At 36.6% G+C, this 23,340-nt stretch overlaps 1 protein-coding gene across 1 annotated transcript; it reads right to left on the bottom strand.

Moving 5' to 3' along the window:
- Positions 1 to 206: 206 nt before the first annotated feature.
- Positions 207 to 8,851, bottom strand: LOC129266290 (AMP deaminase 2-like). The gene is made up of 4 exons (XM_064103648.1): positions 8,508 to 8,851; positions 6,420 to 6,593; positions 5,292 to 5,402; positions 207 to 3,990 (listed from the first exon to the last, which is right to left on the bottom strand). Exons 1-4 carry the CDS (start codon positions 8,616 to 8,618, stop codon positions 3,802 to 3,804), a joined length of 585 nt encoding a protein of 194 aa, XP_063959718.1. The 5' UTR covers positions 8,619 to 8,851; the 3' UTR covers positions 207 to 3,801.
- Between the last annotated feature and the right edge of the window lie 14,489 nt (positions 8,852 to 23,340).

The following is a 23,340-nucleotide window of genomic DNA, read 5'->3' as shown; positions in this document are numbered from 1 at the left end:
AACATCTATCCATCTACATGTATCAACCAACTAGACTATATATTCAATGCTCGACCCGCAGTTCACAATTTTATTTACAGACGACATTACGTTACTACCACAGGAATCTCTAACATGTACAAATTTCTATCGCTAGTGGATGAAAAATACTACTTTGTATGGCACATAATCATTGCAAATATATCTATATAAATATTTTCTTTTTTAGACAAGGCACATGCTTTAGCTATCTAACTTTTAATAGCTTTGACCTTCTTTTACAGGCAAGGTCAATGCTTAGGTTGAAGGATAAGATCAATAGAGTAAATCTTAAATACCTATTTGCATGATTTGAGCAGAACAATAGTTTTTGCGAATGCCCTGCTAAAAAAAATTGATATATAAAACAAATATTGACTTCTCTTTTATTTGGGCAATAAGTAAAATCTGTTTCCTCTTAATGCTCTTGAGACTATAGACCTGATATATCTTTGTCTTGGGCCAAAATAGTTGGCATATAGTCTCAAATCAGTTTGGGGCAATAGTTTTTACTATTGACCTCTTTACCAGTCATTTTTGTGGATATTATTTCATTTTTTTTCTACTGAAGCTTGACTGCTGTCATGTATATCTAGGTTAATGAAATACAAAATAATCTACATGTATAATAAACTTCTTATTTAAGTAAGTTATCGAAAGTATAAAACAAGACAGAAAAAATGGGAAAACAGGGAAGTCTGCCTAATACAAGCACCATTATGTAATGATGGGATATCATAATAAGTTGGCAAAGCATTTCGAGTGGCCATAGAAAACCCTGCAATTTCTAAACAATTTTGTTTCTCATACATGTATATACAAATAACATGGAAACAATTCCACGCATATATACCTCTACGATAAAGCATAAACGTTAAAGAGCATTTAAGCTATAAATAGCACTAAAGATTTATTTCATGTTATTGTGAATCAAACTCTATGAAACTTGTCCAATGAAACAATGAATTCATAGCACCATCAAATCACTGCATTCTAAATTTTAATTTTCAGATAACTATAAACTCCTTTAACTTCAATTGACCTCTACAACAGGAAATGAGAAAAAGCTTTTATATTGTGATATTTGATTTTATTTCTGTTTGATCTACCCAACATACTGCCACAATAACGACTTCTGTGACACCCTTATTTGGTAAAAAGTGCACTTTGTGCGAGGCGTGTACTTTCTCGCGTGTCTCTGCTCGCACAGGAAATGAGGAAAAGCTTTAAAAGGTGATATTTTGTTTGATTTTCTTGATGTTTATCCTAACCAACATTTAATTGCCACAATAGGTAGCTTAGATTTTAATACTTCTCTGACACGCTTTAATATTTGGCAGAAATTGCACTATGCGCGGGATGTCTACTCCCGTTTGCAGCTTCATCATCACAATTTATCATCCTTGTTAAATCTACAATGCATTTCCATAAACTATACATGTTGGATGATTGGTATTATGTCATCAAAATACTTAATAGCATACTGTGCATCTTGACAAGTTGATATGTGCCTATAACACAGAATCTACAGCTGTGTACTCTGAAATTGAATCTTTCACAAAATAAAGGGCAAGTTTGCAAACACAACGAAGGATACCAGAACACATGGAGAGGAGAACTGAACGCCAGTCATTCTAGTGGACTATGTGTGACAAAATGTCCATCTTATAGTATTTATAATAGTTTGCTAGATGTAGGAGCAAGTTTGCACTATAAGGAGGAGAGGAGCATACTGGTCATTCTAGCGGATTACATGTGATACTAGAAGTTTTTTTTTTTTTTTAGTACTTTGTGATGGTGCGCTACAGTTCAATTTTAAAAGCACTTTTGCACTCATGAGGAGAATGCGAGTCATTCTAGCAGATAACGCATGAGAGACGTTTTGTGATGGTTTGGTATTAATGTATTTTATATAACCCTGCATTAGGAAACCTTCCTGAGACCTCTCAGAAACATGTACTTTGCTCGCGGTTCCGTGACATTTGCTCCGGCGACAATTGCTCCGCTGTAAATTCCACACACTAATGGAATGACCAACTTAAACTTGAATTAACCCTACACCCTATCCTAAACTTAACCCTAAATCTAACATAAATCCCTATTGCAACCCTAACCCCAACCCTTTATCTTAGATGAAATAAAGCCCGGAGCAATTGTCGCCGGACCAAATGACGTGTCACCTTGTTCGCAAGCACATAGCAGCCTATGAATAACGAAATGATGTTCAGTATTTGTGCTGACAAGGTTGAAACAATGATGCTGTGAAATAAACGAGATACAAACTAAAGAGTGGTTTCAACCATAGGAGCATAAAGAGGTAAATTAAAAGGCAGTGTAAAAGACATGTGTGGCCAAACGGACTCTATATGCTAAATATTTTTTGGTGGTTTCATTATTTATTGTAAATTTTGTGACTTACAGAACACAAAATTTTTATGATATTTATGTACAAAGAGAATGCAAATACAAGAAATTTGGGAAAAATATATACAGTTGCAAATTTGCCATCTTGTAGCAAAATCATGAAAATATGCGGACGTGAAATACACGGTGTATACAGTAATAGAATGTAATCACTAAAGTGCATATTTTTCAAAATGGAATGAAATAACTAAGTACATTAGTAAGTGCAACAATATTTGCAAATTTCAAATACATATTTCAAAATGTCACAAAAACATGACTTCAACAAAGTTTGATGTCAGATGCAAATAAGATGTCTACAGACCACATGCATTGACAACATCACGCCGCCATCTTAGAGCCTGAAACCGCTGCCGTGCATGCATTGGTGATCTGCAGCTGGCGCATCTCTGACAACATTGTTTACATGTATTCCTATATCCTCTGAGGGAGGGTGCTGTGAGATTATTACGTCATACATGTATGCATGATGTCCATTTAAACAGCCATTGTTGAAGAATTGAAAGGCTGTTACAATAGTCAGGAGACTAAGGAAACGTACTGTAGTAAGCTGGATAAAGATCATTGTCGCATGAACAATTTGTTCAAAACAAACTTTCATCTTAATACAATTTGTATATTTGCAAACCATTGCAAAACTCAGCAATCCAAGGCCATGGTCTTGTACAGCTCGATAACTCTCTGAACCGAAACTTCGAGAGAGATCCGACTCAACCCCCTTTTCACACTTAGAAAAGCTGCACAAAATGGACAAAATTCATAGTCCTGTTATGCACTTGACCCCATTGGCACATTTAGATGGACATAATTTGCGGTTTTCTGGCCGTTTTTCAAAAGGGCTACAAAACAGCATGCTACTCACTGCGATTACCTCTCCTTACCTTAAACTTCTTTGCGAGAGCCTATCCAGGCTTCTCTCGATGCCTGCAATATGAAACTGACTTGGAAGCGCCAATCCAACTCTATCAGCCTTCCTAATCTAAAGCTTTGGCAGAGCTGGCTCTCTCTATACCTAATACTTATTGTAAGAGCTAATCCAACCCTAGATCAGAGCTACTAATCAAAAGCAACTTGTCAAAAATCTGTGCAGCGTCTTCTAGGGGTAATCCTGCGATTTAGGATATAAGCTTTCCTGCATTACCCATAATGTTGTCTATGATGAAACGCGATGAGTGGTAATGAAGAGCAGCTTGCAGGATTGCCGCAGGAAAGACGTGGCTCTGACTTCTTGACAAGGTGCCCAACTCAGTGATCTTAATCTCAAACTTCTTTGAGAGAACCAACTCAACCCTCTCTTAGCTCTCTCGACATCAAACTTCTTTGCTGGAGCCAGTCCTAGCCTTTATCAGCACTCCTAATCTACAGTTTCTTTGGCAGCGGTGTCAGGTGTTCACTCTGATCCTGAGCTGCTCTGCAGATTGTCAAGAGCTCGCCGCAGAGCGTCTCGTGCCGGAACGCCACCCTGATGTCGGGGACGTTGGTACGGGTGATTTCATTACCGGCCGGTCCTTCCTTGCGGTGGTTTGGACCAAGCCAATGGTCCTTAGTCTAGAAGACAAAGTAGAGATATCGGAACAGATGAATCAATCCTTCCAATACCATGTTCATAGAAACATATTGACATGGTCATAATTCCATTAAGTGAACAAACTTGTACATCCCATCATTTCATTGACAGCCAGTACTTCCTTACAATGATCGTGGTCCTTAGCTTAAAAGACAGAGTTTAGAAAATAAAACGATCAATCAATACCATGTTTGTACAATATGACATTCCGTTAAATTAATTTCATTTAATGTGGCAGTACAAAATGTGCAAGGAATAACCAATGGGCAGCACCTCAAGAAGCGTACACTTGTTGAACACGGTGCTCCCTTATATATAAAACAACCCAAAAGTATAAACATAACATCATGATCATCGATCACTTAATTACATAGATCTTAAGACACATGAGATATTTACAATATTGACACTGACATAAATAATTGTGCAATTCCCCAATAATAATAAACATTTTTGTATGGCTTAGAATATAATTATTAGACCATATCGTACGGGAGCTTGATCTGAAAGTGGTCCAATTATTATTTCCCAAACTGTATGTCCCATCCCAATTTTCTACATTCTTACATAAATTTATTGCTAAAGCCTTGAAAATTCAAGAGCATTGATACCTTTCATAATGAGTAGAAAACAGACAGATCGTTCCAGGAAAGTCCCACAGATAAAATGCCAGTGGCCCGTTGCAGAAAGAGTTGCAATCAATCGCAACTCTAAAAATCATGCGCAACTTGATTTTCAACCAATCAACAGCGCGCATTTGGGACTTGCGATTGATTTTTTGGTTTCTGTTTAAACGCAACTCTTTCTGCAACGGGCCCCAAATGCGCATGCTCATGGGATTGCTGATTTGTATACATTGTATAATTGTCATATTGAATGATAACTGGGGCCCGTCTTACAAAGAGTTGCGATTGATCCGATCAATCGCAACTATGGATGGCCAGCAACGTCAACATACAAAATTCTAGATATGATGCATACTAATTTCTTGACAATTTGGTGTGTTCTCCTCTGTTTACAACGGACATTTTGCAAATTTCCTGTCGAAAGTTATGACACTGTTGGATTTCCATAGAGTTGCGATTGATTGGATCGATTGTAACTCTTTGTAAGACGGGGCCCTGATCACTGAATTCAAATTAAATCCAAATGGAGTATTGTGGCAAATTTGTTGTATTTCTATGCTTGAGAGAAAGTCACACATCATCATTTACATTTGAAACCAGGGTTTGAAAACAAAGTTCCACCTGAAACTCATGCATATTATTACATAATAACCCACCTCAGCATCGAATCCACTCATGACGACACTGTTACGGGCCAGTTCACACATGTCACAAGTAGTAAGCTTCCAGACCTGTACTGCAATACTGTACTCCTCCATCAAAGGTTCCTAGAAATATAGCAGAAGAAAATAAGCATGGATAAGCACTCAACCCAGGTGAGGTAAATAGGTACCAGCAGGAAGAAATTCCTCCAAAATGCAAATTTCAGTTACAATTTTCAAGTGATAAAATAATTTTAAACAAAGAAATCAATTTATTCTTTTTTGATGCAAAGCAGACCAGCGATCGACAGTAAATTTGCAATTAATCGTAAAATTTGTGATTGATATCAGGACCTAATATTGATATATTTATATTCGATTGCAAGTTTCTTGTATCACCCCATGAGCATCCCATTTAAATTTATCATTGCAGATCACTGCATTGGTCAGATCCCGAGCACGGAACATGCACTATCGGGTTTATTTTCAATTGGTCTAATGCCAATTTATTCAATTACCAACTCGTCTACTTTCACTTGGTCTACAATCAGTTTGTCCACTATCCACATGGTCTAATAGCCATTTCGTTTACAAACCAGTTGGTCCAATAGCCATTCAGTCCACATACCATTTGGTCTAATTGGACTAAGTGTTAATTGGGCAAAATGAATGATAATAAAATGGGTATGAGACCAACTGGTTATGAGACGAAATAGTCAAAGATGAACTGGTGATTAGATGAAGTGAAAATTGGACCAAATGGTTACTGGACTAAATGGTTGTTAGATGAAATAATAGTGGACGGAATGGCATCAGACTCAATGAAGGTAGAACATGTGATGAGTGGACGAGTTGGCAACAGACAAATTGGAAATTTACCCACTATTGAATATCCATCAATCAGATTGAATAACATGTGCTGTCCACACGAAGTATGACTATAAGTCACACTTTCATCCCGATCTGGGGCCTGTTCCATAAAGAACTTGCAACTGTTGTAACTTTGCCACAATGGCAACTACCATGGTAACAGGGCTCAGCAGCCAATCAGAATCAAGGTTTCCATGGTAGTTGCCATAACGGAAAAGTTACAACATTTGCAAGTCCTTTATGAAACAAGCCCCTGATGTTTGTTGATCATACCTTTGTGAAATGGAACTGAAGAGGGTCGTCGGTAGAGATGGAGACGCAGAGACCACGCGCATGGAACTCTGGGAGTGGGTTGCGATGGTAGTTGAGGAAGAGAGAATTGTTGCTCAGAGGCGACATAGCGATCCCAATCTGACTCAGGAAGTACAGGTACTGCAACACTGGAGACTGGATGATGAGAAAACAAAACAAAATAGTATTAATGATAATAGTGTTAGATTTATCAAGCTCCTAATAATACTTAATTCTTTATGCCCATTTATACGTTTTAAATAAAGTCCGACCTCTCTTATCCGGACACGGTGGGACCAGCACCAATCCGGATAAGGGATTTGTCCAGAACTGGGAGACCCTATATAAAATACATGCAGCTGCGCTTCCCTAGTGAATTTATTGTTGTGGGCGTACAGACAGTATTCACTGCAGTGTCAGTGCAAATTATAGGCCTTTTGTTTTACGGAAATGAAATCGATTGGTTGCCAAAACTCTTGGATAATTTACCAGCTGAAGTGATTGAGAAATACATAGAGCATACATGTACCTCAAAAGAAAAAAGAATGACTTGATAAAACTAAGTTCGTAAACTGGATCATCGCGCCAAGTAATGCAGCTTCGCAAAGTCAGCCATCGTTAGACTGTAGACTTAAACATGAAAGATGACGCTGTCCGTATCGAGGCCTAGCGCTAGCTAGCGAGACATTCGTTGTTGTTTTTTCGCCCGCAAAAATACAATAAATGAACGTGATGAAATGGTTGTGCTGTACCCTGATTTACTGGAAAATGATCCTGTGTAAGTTTGTTTGGTGATTTGGGTAAGATATTTTTATAAAAAATAATGTGGTTGTAAGTAGACTATATTGGGAATTTCGATTTTGGATTGAAAGCTCATTTCCCCACGTACATGTACCCATTTCGAAAAATTAAAAAAGAAAAAAAAATCGGCAAGTGTGCATCCAGATAATAGAGAGATCTTGATATTAAGGGAAGGCCAGATAAAAAAGTACGGACTGTAACACCATAATACACACATGTTAGGAATGAAAAAGGTGGGTCTTTAAAGTGCTCTCAAACTGAGAAAGGGAAGATATACTTCTTATTGCTACGGGCAGAGAATTCCAAAGTGCTGGTGCTAAAGATGCAAATGCTTGGATACCATATGTGTGTCAATTAACTGTAGGAAGATATTGTGAAGAGGATCTAAGAAACAAAATAACAACATAATGGTGCAGAAGGAAACAATATATTAAACATTATAATTTAAACAATTTAACCTGATGTCAAGCAATGGACGCTATAAAATGAACATATCTTTGCTTTAATACAGCTAGGTTGTTGGATAAAATATCTGGATAAAATATATAATTATACAAATATTGACTGTTCACGGTAAAACTACTGCACCAAAGTGATCTTTGAGACTCAAGACAGAAGGTCAGGGGAAAATACACGTAGTAGGTCCACAGTTTCAAGATAATTAAGGGGCACTGCCTGAATAAAAGTGTAGTCAATATTTGTTTTAGATACAGATTTTTTTAAACAGGGGAATAGCAAAAAATATTACCCCTGTTAAAATGCAAAATTGGTATATAAAAATGTGCAGAGCTGACAGGTGTGCTGTACTTCATAACTTCTTTTTACTGGTCATCTTTTTCATTTGAGGAGAAGCCATGTTTGCTAAAAGAAATAAGCTCTATTTGCATCGATGAAGCTAGATAATTGGATAAAATTTGGTATGAAAATATAGCTGATATATATGTCTACCTCAATATTTCTTATTCTGGGGGGGGGGGCGTTTCACAAAGATGGAAGTATGATTTTAAATAAAGAGTCGCACTTAAATTTCAGTTGTGTGCCGTATATAACGCATCACCGTTTTGGTCATATCATGCGCACTGGACGCACACTACTGCATATCCATACATGCAGTAGTGTTTATATATTATATACATACAGTATGTACATGTAGGCAAATAAGATTACGCGTTAAATATCATGTGCGCGTTGGTGTTTAAGCATTACGATAAGTCACATTTAACTGTTTGTAAAACATCCCCAGGCCTTGTTTTTATTATAATACTGTACCTTTCTGAGAAGTAAGCCATGTGAGATGTTCTGTGCCAGCATGAAGGATGTGACTAAATGATGGACCGGGCCGGCTTCACCGCAGTGAGGTCTCAACACAAACGTGTTCATGTTACGCTCTCTGAAACAGAGCAAGAAAATATGGAATATGTGAACAGGACAATCTCTATAAAGATAGAACAAGGCAATATTTTAGACAATACAAAGATATGAACATGGTAATCTCTAATAAAATGGAAAAATAAACAGGGCAATCTCAAACAAAACAGATAAATATGAACAGGGTAATCTCTAACACAAAATAAAGGAAGAGTACATGTAGTATATTGATAATATAACAGTGTAATCTAACAAAACAGAGATATAAAAAGGGTAATCTCTAAATATAATAGTCATAAATGAACAGGGTAATCTCTAACACAAACTGAATTTTATAACAAAGCTAATAATTCATCTGGATTATCAAAATATAAATATATACCACATAAAAATTGTATTTCAACTGTTAGGGACAAAATACTCTTTTCAGAGACACTTTACAAGTTTTCTATTTTTGAGGTGTAATATTTTTTCTGACTCAAATTGGTAAAATATATCGACAAAGTTGGTATCATTCTGCTCAGAGTAAATCAAACAGAATAAACTCAAAACGAAATACAAACTCTGTAATGAAAGAATATTCACCCATAGGGCTTTGTCAAGTGATTTATTAGATTTGAAAATATATCATGATTAAAAAAACACAAGTGGAACGCCTCTGGCAGTCTCGCCTGCACTACGCAATATGATATAGCAGCCGTACTTCCTTTGAAAACAGCTAATGAATAATTATTCACAGAAGAAAACACTTATAAGATATAAAATATTATGTCCATTGACCAAAAATTACCTTTGACTGTGATCATGTGATCTAAGACATGTGCAAAACAACCATTCATACTTGATTACCCTTATGTCGATGTTTCATGAGCTAGATCCATAAACTTCTTACGTTATGATGCCAATTCAACACATAATCCCAACATGGCCAGAGTTTATTGACCTTTAAATGACCTTTGATCTTGGCCATGTTCCTGAAACGCTTACAGGGTAATTCATGGATACATTGCTGTTCTTACATGCATGTCCAAGTTTGATGAACTAGATCCATAGAATTTAAAAGTTATGATGACAATTCCACAAATACATCCAACATTACCAAAGTTTGTTGACCCTAAATTACTTTTGACCTTGGTCATGTGACCTGAAACTAGCACAGGATGTTCAAGGATACTTGATTGCTCTTCCAAGTTTCGTGAACTAGATCCATAAAATATCAAAGTTATGATGACAATTCCTAAAAAAAAAACCAATATGGCCAAAGTTCATTGACCCTAAGTGACCTTTGACCTTGATTGTGTGACCTGAAACTCAGGCAGGATCTTCGGTGATACATTATTACCCTCATGTCTAAGTTTCATGAACTAGGTCCATACACTTTCGAAGTTATGATGACGTTTCAAAAACTTAACCTTGGTTAAGATTTCAATGTTGACACCGTCGTCGTCGTCGGGAAAGCAGCGCCTATAGTCTCACTCTGCTATGCAGGCGAGACAAAAATTACGCACACACTGTCTCAGGTAGCGCCCTTGATGTGAACATTACACACACACACATACATATACACCTTACATATGTTTATAAAGCTCTCTTTAAGAAAATTAAATTTGTTCCTCTGATTGGTCAAGAGTGGGATCATGTATCTGAGCATGACTGCAAAACAACAAATTACCGTGGTTACTAGGAGTTTCTGCCCATTGCCCCTGACCCATCCCTTAAAAACAGGCACAGTTAAATTTGGGTGATCATTAGGTGGTTTCAAACCGCCTCAATCATAAGAATCTCTGTTAAATTGCGAGAACATTTTTAGGCTAAAAAATACCCATTAATTATTCCTGCATTCACACCGCCCCGAAACATATCCTTCAGGATAAATTCCTGAAGTTAGGAGCATGCGCAGTATGGTCTGATAAGCAGGCAAGGCGAGAGATTCAAAACCACTAGCTCAGCAGCCACCCACGGCACCCGCGCCCAACTACACGCTGGGCTTAAAGTTCCCGTAAATTGCTTTCACATTGCCAAATACCTGCGACCTTGGAAAAATCCATGCGACAGTTCTCGTAATTTTGCCAAGTACCTGCTATTTAGTGGGTATTTTCTTTCAAGGATATTACACGTAATTTGCTTTCACATTGCCAATATTACCTGGTATTTTCTGATCGGGTAAATTTCCCGATCAGAAAATACCTGGAACTGACGAACTTCGAGGCGGTCTAAAACCACCTACTGAGAAGCAACAAAAATTTGAAATCACCATTTCAAATGACTGGAACAAGCACACAGCCACACACAGATACCAGGGGGATGTCCCGGTAAGTGGACGATAATCCGATTATGTTGTTTTCTGTGTGTGGCTGAGCGATGCACACAGACTCCTACTTAGTTCAGATTATCTCCCACATACCCGGATATCCCAGTGGGGTTGCGTGTGGATGTGTGATTGTTCCAGTAATTTGAAATTTTGATCTGAACTCCTGTAGTATCTATGTGATCGAACCAATCACTAAAACATGCCCGTGAAGGACATGTGTAGCAAACTTAAAAGTTTGTTTAATCTCATCTCATTTACATTGGTCCTTCTTTTGCCATTTTGTTATTTTTTTATTCTGAAATCAATTGATGTGTGGGGCTATAGCCTCTCTGTGATTTTATTGACAGGTGCTTTGTAAAGAGTGGAAATTGTGCAGTGCCCTTTTAAAGTTTGATCAGTTTGTTTGGAAGCTGGTTTATAGATATACATGTATATATATTGTAAAGAAATGGATGAAGAGAACAATGGTAGGCGTGGCTTAAATCAAGGTTCCCAAGAGCGATCTACCCTTTGGAAAAATTGGTGATGCCGAAAAATCATCTCTGCCGGGAATCGAACCCAGGCCCCCAGCTTTGAACGCAGGTGCCTTAACCACTAGGCCACAGAGACGGGTTAGTTGGCTAGGGCGACCCCGATCCGATTAACCGACAGATTTGCGACACTATACCAATTATAATTTCCTTTGTCGGGTGAATTCAAGCTACATGTATGCCTACCATTGTTCTCTTCATCCATATCTTTACAATATTTAAATAAAAGAGTTGCCAAAGCTGTTGTGCATGTATAACTTTACACACACACACATATATATACATGTACATACATTTACATAATCTGCATTATTTCCACTTTTACTCCCAGTGTTTTATTGCTATGATGACATAGCACATCACTTGATGTTATACTTTATGACGTCCTGTGCACATGTGACTTCACACACAAAACGCTCATAATGACCGCTTTATTCTTGTGTTGGATACGCTTTTCCTTTTCCACATGCATTGTGAAATCTATATAACATCTGATTATCATTAATTTGTGAGCCTTATGCATTTCCATGGCAATGTGCCTATTAACATAGGCAAGTTGTACATGGAATTGTTTTTGTCAGTCACTTGACTTTATGCAACAGGGCCCTAGAGTGCTACATGTACATCTCACTCATTATTCTTTCGTTCTAAGTATATGGGGTGATGCATGAATTATATGTGATATCTGTTTAATGACTTGAATCTTGATGATTTATTGTAATATTAAGCTCAAAGTATCACTATTGTTGAAAATGAAAATGGTCATTATCTGATATCTTGAAGAATACTTTATTATCAGATGTGCCATAAAATCACAATATATTTACATTGAACTTGAGGTTGATCAAATGATGTTTGTTTCCCCAGAGGTTTTATAATACCATATACAATTAGTATACTGTAAGCCAAATATATTTCTGGGTCTAGTGTAGTTATTTTTCTTAATGATTCCAATATATCATTTTCTTGATATATTGATGTACCCATTATTAACTTACTAGAAAGATTTCAAATGCAGAAGTAAAAAAGTGAGCAAACATTGGATGCTATAACTATGATATATCTCAAAGCAGTGTACATTATTGTTCATGGGATCTTTAATGCATTATGTGGGGTGTAGTATTTTTCAACCACGACTGAAAAGTTACATTGGACCGGGCTCCCATGAAAGATCAAAAGAAGAACAAAGAACGTAAGTGTATTTCATTTGTTTTTTAGTTTGATGTATTTAGATTTAAATGATTATAAACACAAATTTTCATACAATGTTGAATTTACAACAATGAAAACCCTGATAAACGATAATGGAATGTGGTCAATAAGCCCGGGGGGGGGGGGGGGGGCCAGTTCCATTCACGAGTGGATACCATGCGCGACCATGGGGTCTCGAAAAGCACCCGAAACACGTAATTTCCATATTCTGAAAATGCATCCCAAAACGATACTCTTGGCAAATATTCCCTGAAATGAACCCCTAAACAAGTACAGGAATGTTTTATTGTTACGGCCGGGTCCTTCGGTCGTCGGCTTTACCTAATTTGGTTTAGTACGACCCCATCTTCTACACCTCGCGCAAATTGGACTCTAAACACGAAGTGTTGGGGCAAAAAGGACATCCTTTATAAAACATTTTAATTTTAATTTATCATCCCCGCAAATTCGACCCTAAACATGTAATTGTCCTAGCGAAATAGATACCCTTTTTTCATTATACATGTATTTGTGTTTTTGACACCCTTATCACGTTACGTTCGTAACATGCCCTATCTTGAAAAAGACATCCTTTTTACGTGTTTTTTTGGTCGCGCATGGTATCCACTCGTCAATGTAAGTGCCCCCCCCCCCCGGTCAATAAGCCAGTTCACGGTTAGCTCATGATCAACTTTTCTCAAATGACCTTTGTGATTTTTTATTAGGATGAGCACTATCATTTTCAAATGTAGATGTTGCGTAAGCTTTACATGTACCTGTAGAGTATTCAAAGTCTAAGAACAAAATGCATTGTATAGACCAGGTGACTAGAAAAGTACATCGGGAATAAAGTTTGGAAATCTGTTTTATTGTCTCCCTTTGGCACATTTGACTATTGTTTAGGCTACTGTCAAATACCAGTGATTATGAAGGCTCTATTTATTACTCTTCAGCTTGGATGTGATAAAATGAATATTTTGAAAGGAATACATGAATAATCATCAAATCACAAATGCCTATGTCAGTGAATTTGAAAGCCACCTTCATGGTTTATCTCAAATGACCTTTTTCTGCTCGTGCGCAGTTTACAATCGTGAACAGGCTTATTTAGAGTAAATTGCTGTTTGCCACCACCTTCACTTGTTCATCTGTATTCTGTATTTCTTGCATCGTTTCAATGGGCATCTGCATATCTCTTTCAGGCTCATTTTCCACTTCCTGTCTGGAGTTAACCATCTTTGTACCATGGCATCAAAGTTTCCGCAAGACAACTTGGGTCAGCTACGACCTAGGAAAGGTCATGACATGATGTGGTCATGCGACAAGCACGGTGAGCCAATCAAATTCTACTGTAAGAAACACAAAATTCCCGTTTGCCATCCTTGCGCTACCAAAGATCACAGCCAGAAACCATGTGAGCTCGATGACATCGAGGATGTCATCTTCGAGAGCAGGGAAAAGCTGGATGATAAAAAGCCAAACATAGATGAAGCCAACAAAAAATTAGAAAATTTGCATTACAAACTGGCATATATTGAAACATCTTCAAACGACCATCTGAATGCTGTCAATGATGAAATTCAAGTTGTAATTCAAGGCTCGTTAAAAAGTGCAAGGGATAAAGAGATCCAAAAGATTAGGAGGATAAGTGAAGAAGCAGATGAGGAAATTAGACTGATAAAGGAAAGGAGAGATAAGCAGATTATGGCATGTACCACTGAAAGAGAGAACGAGCTACAAGGCATAAGAGATAAGGGAGCAAATCTCTTAGAAGACGTAAAGACAATCAGAGAAGTAGTTTCAAATAAGATTAGAGACCTCAGGAGTAAGAATCAAAATGAAATTGAAATTGTTAAGAATATTGAATCAACTATCACGCGCATAAAGCAGAATGATGAAACATTGGTGAATGAAGCTCCTGAAGTACTCGCATCTATCGATGAAAATTTAAGTTTGAACGTTCACCAAGACGTTAGCAATTGTCTTGACAGAATACAGAGAGAAGTTTGGAAAGTCAAGTTTACAGAAGGGGGAGATGATGAAGAATACAAAATCAGATTTAACTGGTGTAAATTAGTAAAATCAGTTCACATTCCCTCTGTTGTCAATCGGCCGGTAATGCGTGGTTTGATCAGTGATGACGAGATTTGTGTGTTTGACAGAGATACAAATAGCATGTACATTACAGACTTGAGCACTGGAAACACACACCAAGTTATTGAAGGAGATCAAAGTACATGCATGAGAATCACATCAATTGCTTCCATGGACAGTAACATAATTGCATGTTGTAGGGAGAATACATTTGGTTTGGCATTTGGCAGTTCTACATGTACAAGTACATGTATAACTCTTTATGTTAGGCATGATAGAGATTGGGAGGTTTTAAGAGAGATCAGCATACCGAACAATACTAATGCAGATATCTTTATGTATGATTGTGATGGTGTGTTTATCGATGTTGATAGGGATGGGATGATCCTCGCTGCTCAGTGTTATGAGTCTAATGCATGCATCTATGTCATCAACCCGGCTGATGGTAAGAAAACAAATACTATCGAGATGCCAGGCAAAACAGTGTGGGGTAGGATACAAGCCCTGTCATCAGGTGATATTGTTGTGAAGACAGGTAATAAAGAATTCACTGTCATCTCACGATCAGGAGAAGAGAAGGCTGTCATTCACTGTGATGAGTGGCACTGGGCACTATGTCAGGTTGACAAAAAGACAGACACTCTTTACATCACATACGAGGATAAAGCACCAAATACCTATGCAGTTGATCGGGTGTCGTGTGATGGTATCATCCAAACAAGGAGGATCATTCAGTACGTGAAATCAGATCGCAGTGACTACATCATGCCTTGTCTTGTTACTCCTTCTGGTAACCTTGTAGTTTGTGATGGGGACAAGCTCCATTTTTACGATACTAGTAAGAAATTTATCTTGTAAACCATCCAGACTATCAAAAGATGATGATCGGTAAATTGAACACCGATGGATTGTGTTCACTTTCATTTGAGTTTAATTTTCATTTGCACACCCCCCCCCCCCGCCCACTCACCTGGATACATCATGTCTAATATGTACATGTAATGGCAATTATTATATATTATAATAATATGCAACATTTTTATAGCACTTAATAGAAATGTTTCTAAGCGCTGCATGCTATTACCCGGCTTTAGCACTGCTATCCTGATAGGATGCTCGAGCATTCAAGGAATTCCTACCTACCAGGTACCCATTTACTACACCTGGGTGAAGAGGGGCAAATGCAGATAGATGCCTTGCCAAAGGATGTAAGTGCTGCAGTGGGATTTGAACCCCAGACCTTGTGGTTCAAAGTCCGGAGACTTCTCCACTGCGCCACAACACTTCTACTACATACATGTATAACTATACACTTTAGATTGTGTTTGCATTCATTTTATTGCTTTGTCAGTCTAAATAAAGGGAGGAGGACCCTTAAAAATTTGGAGGATAAAATCCTTTAGAATTGGTATTCACCACTCAAATTTGAGTCCTTCATTTTGTTCTTATTTTCATATACCAATACGTGGAACATTATGAATTTATTTATGGAAATGAATATATACACTTGTGCTTGAGAGTTAGTAAACTCCACTTCAAAATGCACTCCTATATGTCTTTTGTTGAATGGGGACAACATAACCACAATATTCAGCTAGCCCAGAGAAAACAAACTTTATTGAATGTAATATTTTATCACCTGACTTCACAATTAAAGAGAAATGCCAGTAGTTGCAATAAACACTGATTTCATGAGAAAGTCTGTAAAACCAGGCTTAATTGTCAGAATATCATTGAGGATCTAGATCTGGTACAGTTACATAAACTGAACTTTGTGAAATCTTGAAATCTACGCTGAAAAATGTTCACACTGAAGATTACCAACACAGATAGGCACACGTGGGACAGTGTATCAATATTGCTGGAATAAAGACCTGACGGAAGTGACCGAATCCGCGCTTAAATTGCTTATTTCTCAGCAATTACACAATTTCTTCCAGAATCCTTTGGCACATATTTTTTATTCATACAAACAGACACTTGGGTGGTCATTATATTAGATTCTGTCAAAAGTCATTTTGAGATCGTTACAAACTGGAATTTATCTTTAAATATTCTACAACATGGCAGAAGTTGAACACTATGAACAGAGCTGCCAAGTTGTATTTTGCATTTTCAGTATTCTTATCCCCAAAAATCAGTATTTTGACCAAAAAATCAGTATTTTTATAGTGTGAGATAAATATTTTGTATTTTTCCCAAAAAAAGTGTATTTCATAATAAAATGCTTGGCGCACTCACCCATCACGGTGCTCAAGCTGCATGCAAGCTAAAATGTGCACTGCTCTTGCAGATGAAAAAAAAACAACATTGAAACTTGTGTATATCTCACCCTGGTTTTTACAAAATAATTAAAAAAAAACAAGTTACTTGAAATTACATTGACCATATTTGTGTACGTTTTATGAAATAGAGACATATAGAGATGATTTTTTTTTTTTACAAAAAACATATTTTTTAAAGAAAAAACGTACTGCCATATTTTGGTTGCAAAAACGTACTAAATATGGAAACAAGATGAATGCCTCTGGCCGTCTCACCTGCATCACGCGATTCAATATAGCAGCATATAGCAGCACTATAACTAGCACAAGATGTTCAGTGATACTTGGTTACTCTTATTTCCACGTTTTATAAACTAGACCAATACACTTATAGAGATATGATGGTAATTCAACAAATACCCCCAACGTGGCCAAAGTTCATTGACCTTACATGACCTTTGACCTTGATCATGTGACCTGAAACTCGCACAGGATGTTCGGTGATACTTGATTACTCTTATGTCCAAGTTTCAAGAGTAAGATCCAACAACTTTCCAAGTTATAATGGTAATTGAACAGATACCCCAATTATGGCCAAAGTTCATTGACCTTTGACCTTGGTCATGTGACCTAAAATGTGCACAAAATGTTCAGTGATACTTGATTACTCTTATGTCCAAGTTTTATGAATTAGACCAACACACTTTCAAAGTTATGGCGGTAATTCAACAAATACCCCAATTCAGCCAAAGTTCATTGACCCTAAATGACCTTTGACCTTGGTCATGTGACGTGAAACTCATGCAGGATGTTCAGTAATACTTGATTACTATTATGTCCAAGTTTCATGAATCAGATCCATAAACTTTTATAAAGTTATGATGGTAAATCTACAGATACCCCCAATTCGGCCAAAGTTCATTGACCCTAAATGACCATTGACCTTGGTCATGTGACGTGAAACTCTTGCAGGATGTTCAGTGATACTTGATTAACCTTATGTATAAGTTTCATGAACTAGGTCCATAAACTTTTAAAGTTATGATGGTAAATCTACAGATACACCCAATTCGGCCAAAGTTCATTGACCATAAATGACCATTGACCATGGTCATGTGACATGAAACTCAAGCAGGATGTTCAGTAATACTTGATTGACCTTATGGCCAATTTTCATGAATCAGATCCATAAACTTTTAAAGTTATGATGGTAAATCTACAGATACACCCAATTCGGCCAAAGTTCATTGACCCTAAATGACCATTGACCATGGTCATGTGACATGAAACTCAAGCAGGATATTCAGTAATACTTGATTGACCTTATGGCCAAGTTTCATGAATCAGATCCATAAACTTTTAAAGTTGTGATGGTAATTCAACAGATACACCCAATTCGGCCAAAGTTCATTGACCATAAATGACCATTGACCATGGTCATGTGACATGAAACTCAAGCAGGATGTTCAGTAATACTTGATTGACCTTATGGCCAATTTTCATGAATCAGATCCATAAACTTTTAAAGTTATGATGGTAAATCTACAGATACCCCCATTCGGCCAAAGTTCATTGACCCTAAATGACCATTGGCCTTGGTCATGTGACGTGAAACTCATGCAGGATGTTCAGTGATACTTGATTAACCTTATGTATAAGTTTTATGAACTAGGTCCATATATTTTCTAAGTTATGATGACATTTCAAAAACTTAACCTTAGGTTAAGATTTTGATGTTGATTTCCCCAACATGGTCTAAGTTCATTGACCATAAATGACCATTGACCATGGTCATGTGACATGAAACTCAGGCAGGATGTTCAGTAATACTTGATTGACCTTATGGCCAAGTTTCATGAACTAGGACCATATACTTTCTAAGTTATGCTGTCATTTCAAAAACTTAACCTCAGGTTAAGATTTGGTGTTGACGCCGCCGCCGCCGTCGCCGCCGCCGCCGTCGGAAAAGCGGCGCCTATAGTCTCACTCTGCTATGCAGGTGAGACAAAAATCATACTACTTGGCAGCTCTGTATGAATGTGTTCATATTCTGGTGGGGTTCACGATGGCACCGACTTCCCAGTGTGATCAAACAATCTTCATTCTTATCAACATTTAAAAGGAAATTAAAAAATCAGATTCTAGCTAAATATTAGTCGGAAGAAATGCAACTTTTGGTTATGTAAGGGGGGGGGTAGTTAAGGATTTCTCTTGGGCAAGTTACATTATAATTGTGCTTTCTTTGTAAATTATGTTATGTATATGTATTTCGCAATTGTATTCTGGAACTGAGATAACCCCTTTCAAGCTCCTTGTAGCTTTTGGGGTTTTTCCCATATTTCTCTTACATCAAAAGTTTCATGATTTCAAATTCATATACATATGTACTATATTATTGATTCAATTATTATGTTTTTATTGTTTGAATGTATATATTCTGTATTGTTTCTATCATGAGAAATAAAATCTATCAATCTATCTAACTTCTGAGCACAGCTTTCCAAAGCTGTCATCATTTCTGCACATGGGAGATGTGTTATTCTGTTGACACCCAGAATTAAGGGGGCCGTTGCAAGAAAATATTTGCAATCAATAGCAAATATTTGTTGCAATTTTACCATTGATTGATCACTTTTAAATACAGCAAATCAGATTACACTCCTTGTTTTATGGAGCAATCAATCGCAAATTTGCAAACAATCGCGCAGCATATGCTTGATTTCGGGAACGGAAATAGACTTGCAATTGCTCGCAAGTTTCGTGCAACGCTCCATTACTCTGAAAGTAATCAGAAGACAGCCATTAAAGTTAATAACTACTTGAAAGACAGTGTCATGGGCTTTTATACATTAACAAGTTCAAGTTGCAGGTAGATGCTGATAAAGCTGAGGTCGTTAGCATTCATAAACAAGATGCACCATTTATCTGATATATTGAGTTATATTATGTTATATTTAAGATTTCCATGAATACTTTCTGTTACTTTCTGTTGTTATAAGTTTATAAGTGATTTTGATTTATGTTTACTTTTATGTACATGTATTACATTCTTCTTTCTCATTGTTCGTTTCGTTGACAATTTTTATGTGATATTATTTTGTTATGTTGTTAATCTCTATTGATAGAGGGCCCCTTGGTCGAGCAGTTCTTGTAACTGAAAGGGCTACCCTGTTAAAATAAAACGACAAATAAATGAAATATATTTGGCTTATATAAATGTTATGTTACTAATAAATTTTTGCACAATTCTGTTTATTCAGAATTGCACATAGAAAGCTAGTCGGTGTAAATCATAGTGTTTAGATTTACAGTAGTATATGTTCTTATTTATCAGGATTATTTTAATTCAGTCACGTACCGACCCGTTGTATATAATTTACAGATGATCTCTGTATTTGTATGCCTAATCAAATGTAATGATGCTTTCACTTTTGAATTGTTTGTTGTTATATATATCTTATGCATGTAATATATATTATTTCTATCATTTTTAATTCTTTTGTATAAAGCACTTTATAAATTTTGTATAACATTATCATTACTAGCTATTATGCACGTTATAAATACCCTATATTATTACATGTATTATTGTTAACATATACGTGTATGTACATACATGTACATGTATATAACACAAATCAAAGATGGTCTGGAAGTTTAGGGTGGCATACACAAAACAACCCTGAACTCTACATTCTTACGTCAACAGAGAAAGCAAGAGTAATGACATTTAACTAATGATCTCAAAATACTGGATATTTCAAACAACACCAATATTTGCTAGGAGTATACATGCAATTAGTAACTGGTTGCTGCATAGATTTATTGATATTTTCATTCATCGACCGTCCCAACACAACAAGAAACAGAGAAAGGCAAAATGTGTACCTTGACAAAATAACAGCAATTTGGGGAAACTACTTCATGGGATAATCTGCAAAGCGATATCAAAAACATCCCCAGTCGCAATATAATGCTGCTGGCAAAATATAATTAATATGATGTTTGTATATACTGCCCAAAACAAATATATATTCTCTAAAGATTTTGTGAACAATGAAGATATATTTTCTGTAAAAAGTGTACATACAATCATTCAAGATGACTGCAATTATCCAAATCAATATGTAGAGTTAGTATCATACCTTGTTGTGGGAGTAAAGTGTTTACCTAAACAACTTGTTTAGTACTGAACTCAATGTACAAATATTGTGATTTAGTTTAAATTGTTTAAAATACTAAATGACATTAATTTGGGCATGACCTCAATCAGCATGTTAAGCTCCAACTACCAAATGCCTTTTCCTTTTACTATTTTTTCATGTAAATGTACTTGACAGTGAGAATCGGTAATAAATTCAGTTCAATTAAATTTAATTGTGTTATAATGGTTCATGATTTCAATGTAATGCTGTCATTCAAAACATAATAGTAAATGAAAGATGTAATGCCTCTTAGTCCCCACAGTAAAAACAAAGTTAAAGACTTAGAAAGGTACATGACAACAATTATGTAGGGGAAGGCGGGGTAAGTTGTGACACTTTTTGCATTTTGCATGTTAGAATTGATTTGACCAATAATATTGTAGAACTAAGTACCTTGCCTTTAAATTTGATTCTTGGGAAATATTTTTCACCTATATATATAACTTTCTACCCCCACACTTAAAGTCAATGTGACCTTGGAAAAAATGATGTCAAATGGCTCAACTTGCCCCATATATGGGGTAAGTTGTGCCCTTCTTATGGGTAAGTTGAGCCACAAAAACTATGTACAAAATCTATGCGGAAAGAACCAGCATGTCATTTTTTTTATTTAAAGTCTTTTCACTTACATGTACTAATTCGCTGTAAATACTAACATCCTCTATAAGTAAAAGAACTGTCATGTGAATTTGCTCCTTTCTGCCTGCACATCAATGGCTTTTAAGGTTTGCTTGTTTTTCTTATTACACATTACCATAAGAATTACCATGGCTCAACTTGCCCCATGTTGGTTGGCTCAACTTACCCCATTCTGAACTTCATGCAATAATTTCACATCGACACATTTTTTATGCATCCATCTTGTAAAAGACCATTACACGAATGAGAATCTATACCTGGACAAACATTATTGTTTTAATTTCTTTATTATATTTAAAGACGTGTGTGTGTAAAAAGCAATGACCGATTTCACACCCTTTTTACTTTTTTGGCTGAAATTTGTATTTTTCCCTCTAAAAAAGTACTTTTTGTTTCAAAGTTGAAAACAATGTGGTGGGGTTAAGGGTTATGTAATGGGTCATCAATACATGACACCACCATAATGTCTGACTCATTCATTATTTGCCTGGGGGTGGTGGCTCAACTTGCCCCTATATGCTCAACTTACCCCGCCTTCCCCTATATATAAACCTGTATACATTCATAATTCTGAAGGTTCGTTATTCCGAAAGTGAAATAAGGTTCGTTGTTCCGAAAGTTCGGCAATCCGAAAACGAAATGAGGTTCGTTGTTGCGAAGGTGCGATAATCCGAAAACGAAATAAGGTACGTTGTTCTGAAGTTTCGTTTATCCGATAACAAAATGAGGTTTGTTGTTCATTTCATTTTCAGACTAACGAACCTTCAGAATTACGGACCTCATTTCGTTTTCGGATTAACGAACCTTCGGAATTAGGCCACAAATATTCAGATTAACGAACCCTTTTTCGTTTTCAGATTAACGAACATCAAGGTATAGGCAATTTACATGTTTCGGAATTACGAACCTTCGGAATAAAGAATCTTCGGAATTACGAAGTGTAACCATATAAACTAGGTGATGAACTAACTTAATCCAGATTTTTAAAAAAATATAAAAATTGCATATTTGAGTTATTTGGTTATTTGTGGCTGTTGGAGTAGAGCAACCATACTGAAAGCGTCATGAGAGAGGAAATAATATAGATAAGGGTGGCAGAAATAGGAAGAAAGAGAGAGAAAGAAACAGAGGAAAGATAAGACAAACAGAAAGGGAATAAAAGAGGGAGAAGTTAAAAAGAAATAAGGAAAGGAGACAGAAGGAAGAGATAAAGAGAAAACAGAGATAAGGGACTACACTACCAGTCATGCCCCCTGACCCACCTGTAACTGTCAAACTCAAAACCAAAGAACAATAGATTCGGTCCACTTAATCCATTGTTCTCTGGGTCCAATAGGCAAGAATGAGCCTAAGAATCGTGACTGGTCGGACATTAAAGGAGAATGAAACTCTTGGAGCAAGTTAGCTTTTGTGAAAGCAGAAAAATCAAAGAATAAGATCAACAAAAGTTTGAGTAAAATAGGACTAGCAATAAAAGAGTTATGAGCATTTGAATGTCGA

The sequence above is a fragment of the Lytechinus pictus genome, chromosome 8 (assembly GCF_037042905.1).
Source record: "Lytechinus pictus isolate F3 Inbred chromosome 8, Lp3.0, whole genome shotgun sequence".
Taxonomy (NCBI): Eukaryota; Metazoa; Echinodermata; class Echinoidea; order Temnopleuroida; family Toxopneustidae; genus Lytechinus; species Lytechinus pictus.
The sequence above is the reverse complement of the archived record's forward strand: the minus strand, read 5'-3'. Positions and strand labels throughout refer to the sequence as shown.

Excerpts from the sequence above, each read along its gene's own strand:
- LOC129266290 (XM_064103648.1), bottom strand. The coding sequence starts at position 8,618 with ATGAACACGTTTGTGTTGAGACCTCACTGCGGTGAAGCCGGCCCGGTC. Across the intron at positions 5,403-6,419 it reads TTCAGTTCCATTTCACAAAG|GAACCTTTGATGGAGGAGTA; the intron begins GTATGATCAACA and ends CTATATTTCTAG. Across the intron at positions 3,991-5,291 it reads TGAGTGGATTCGATGCTGAG|ACTAAGGACCATTGGCTTGG; the intron begins GTGGGTTATTAT and ends TTTGTCTTCTAG.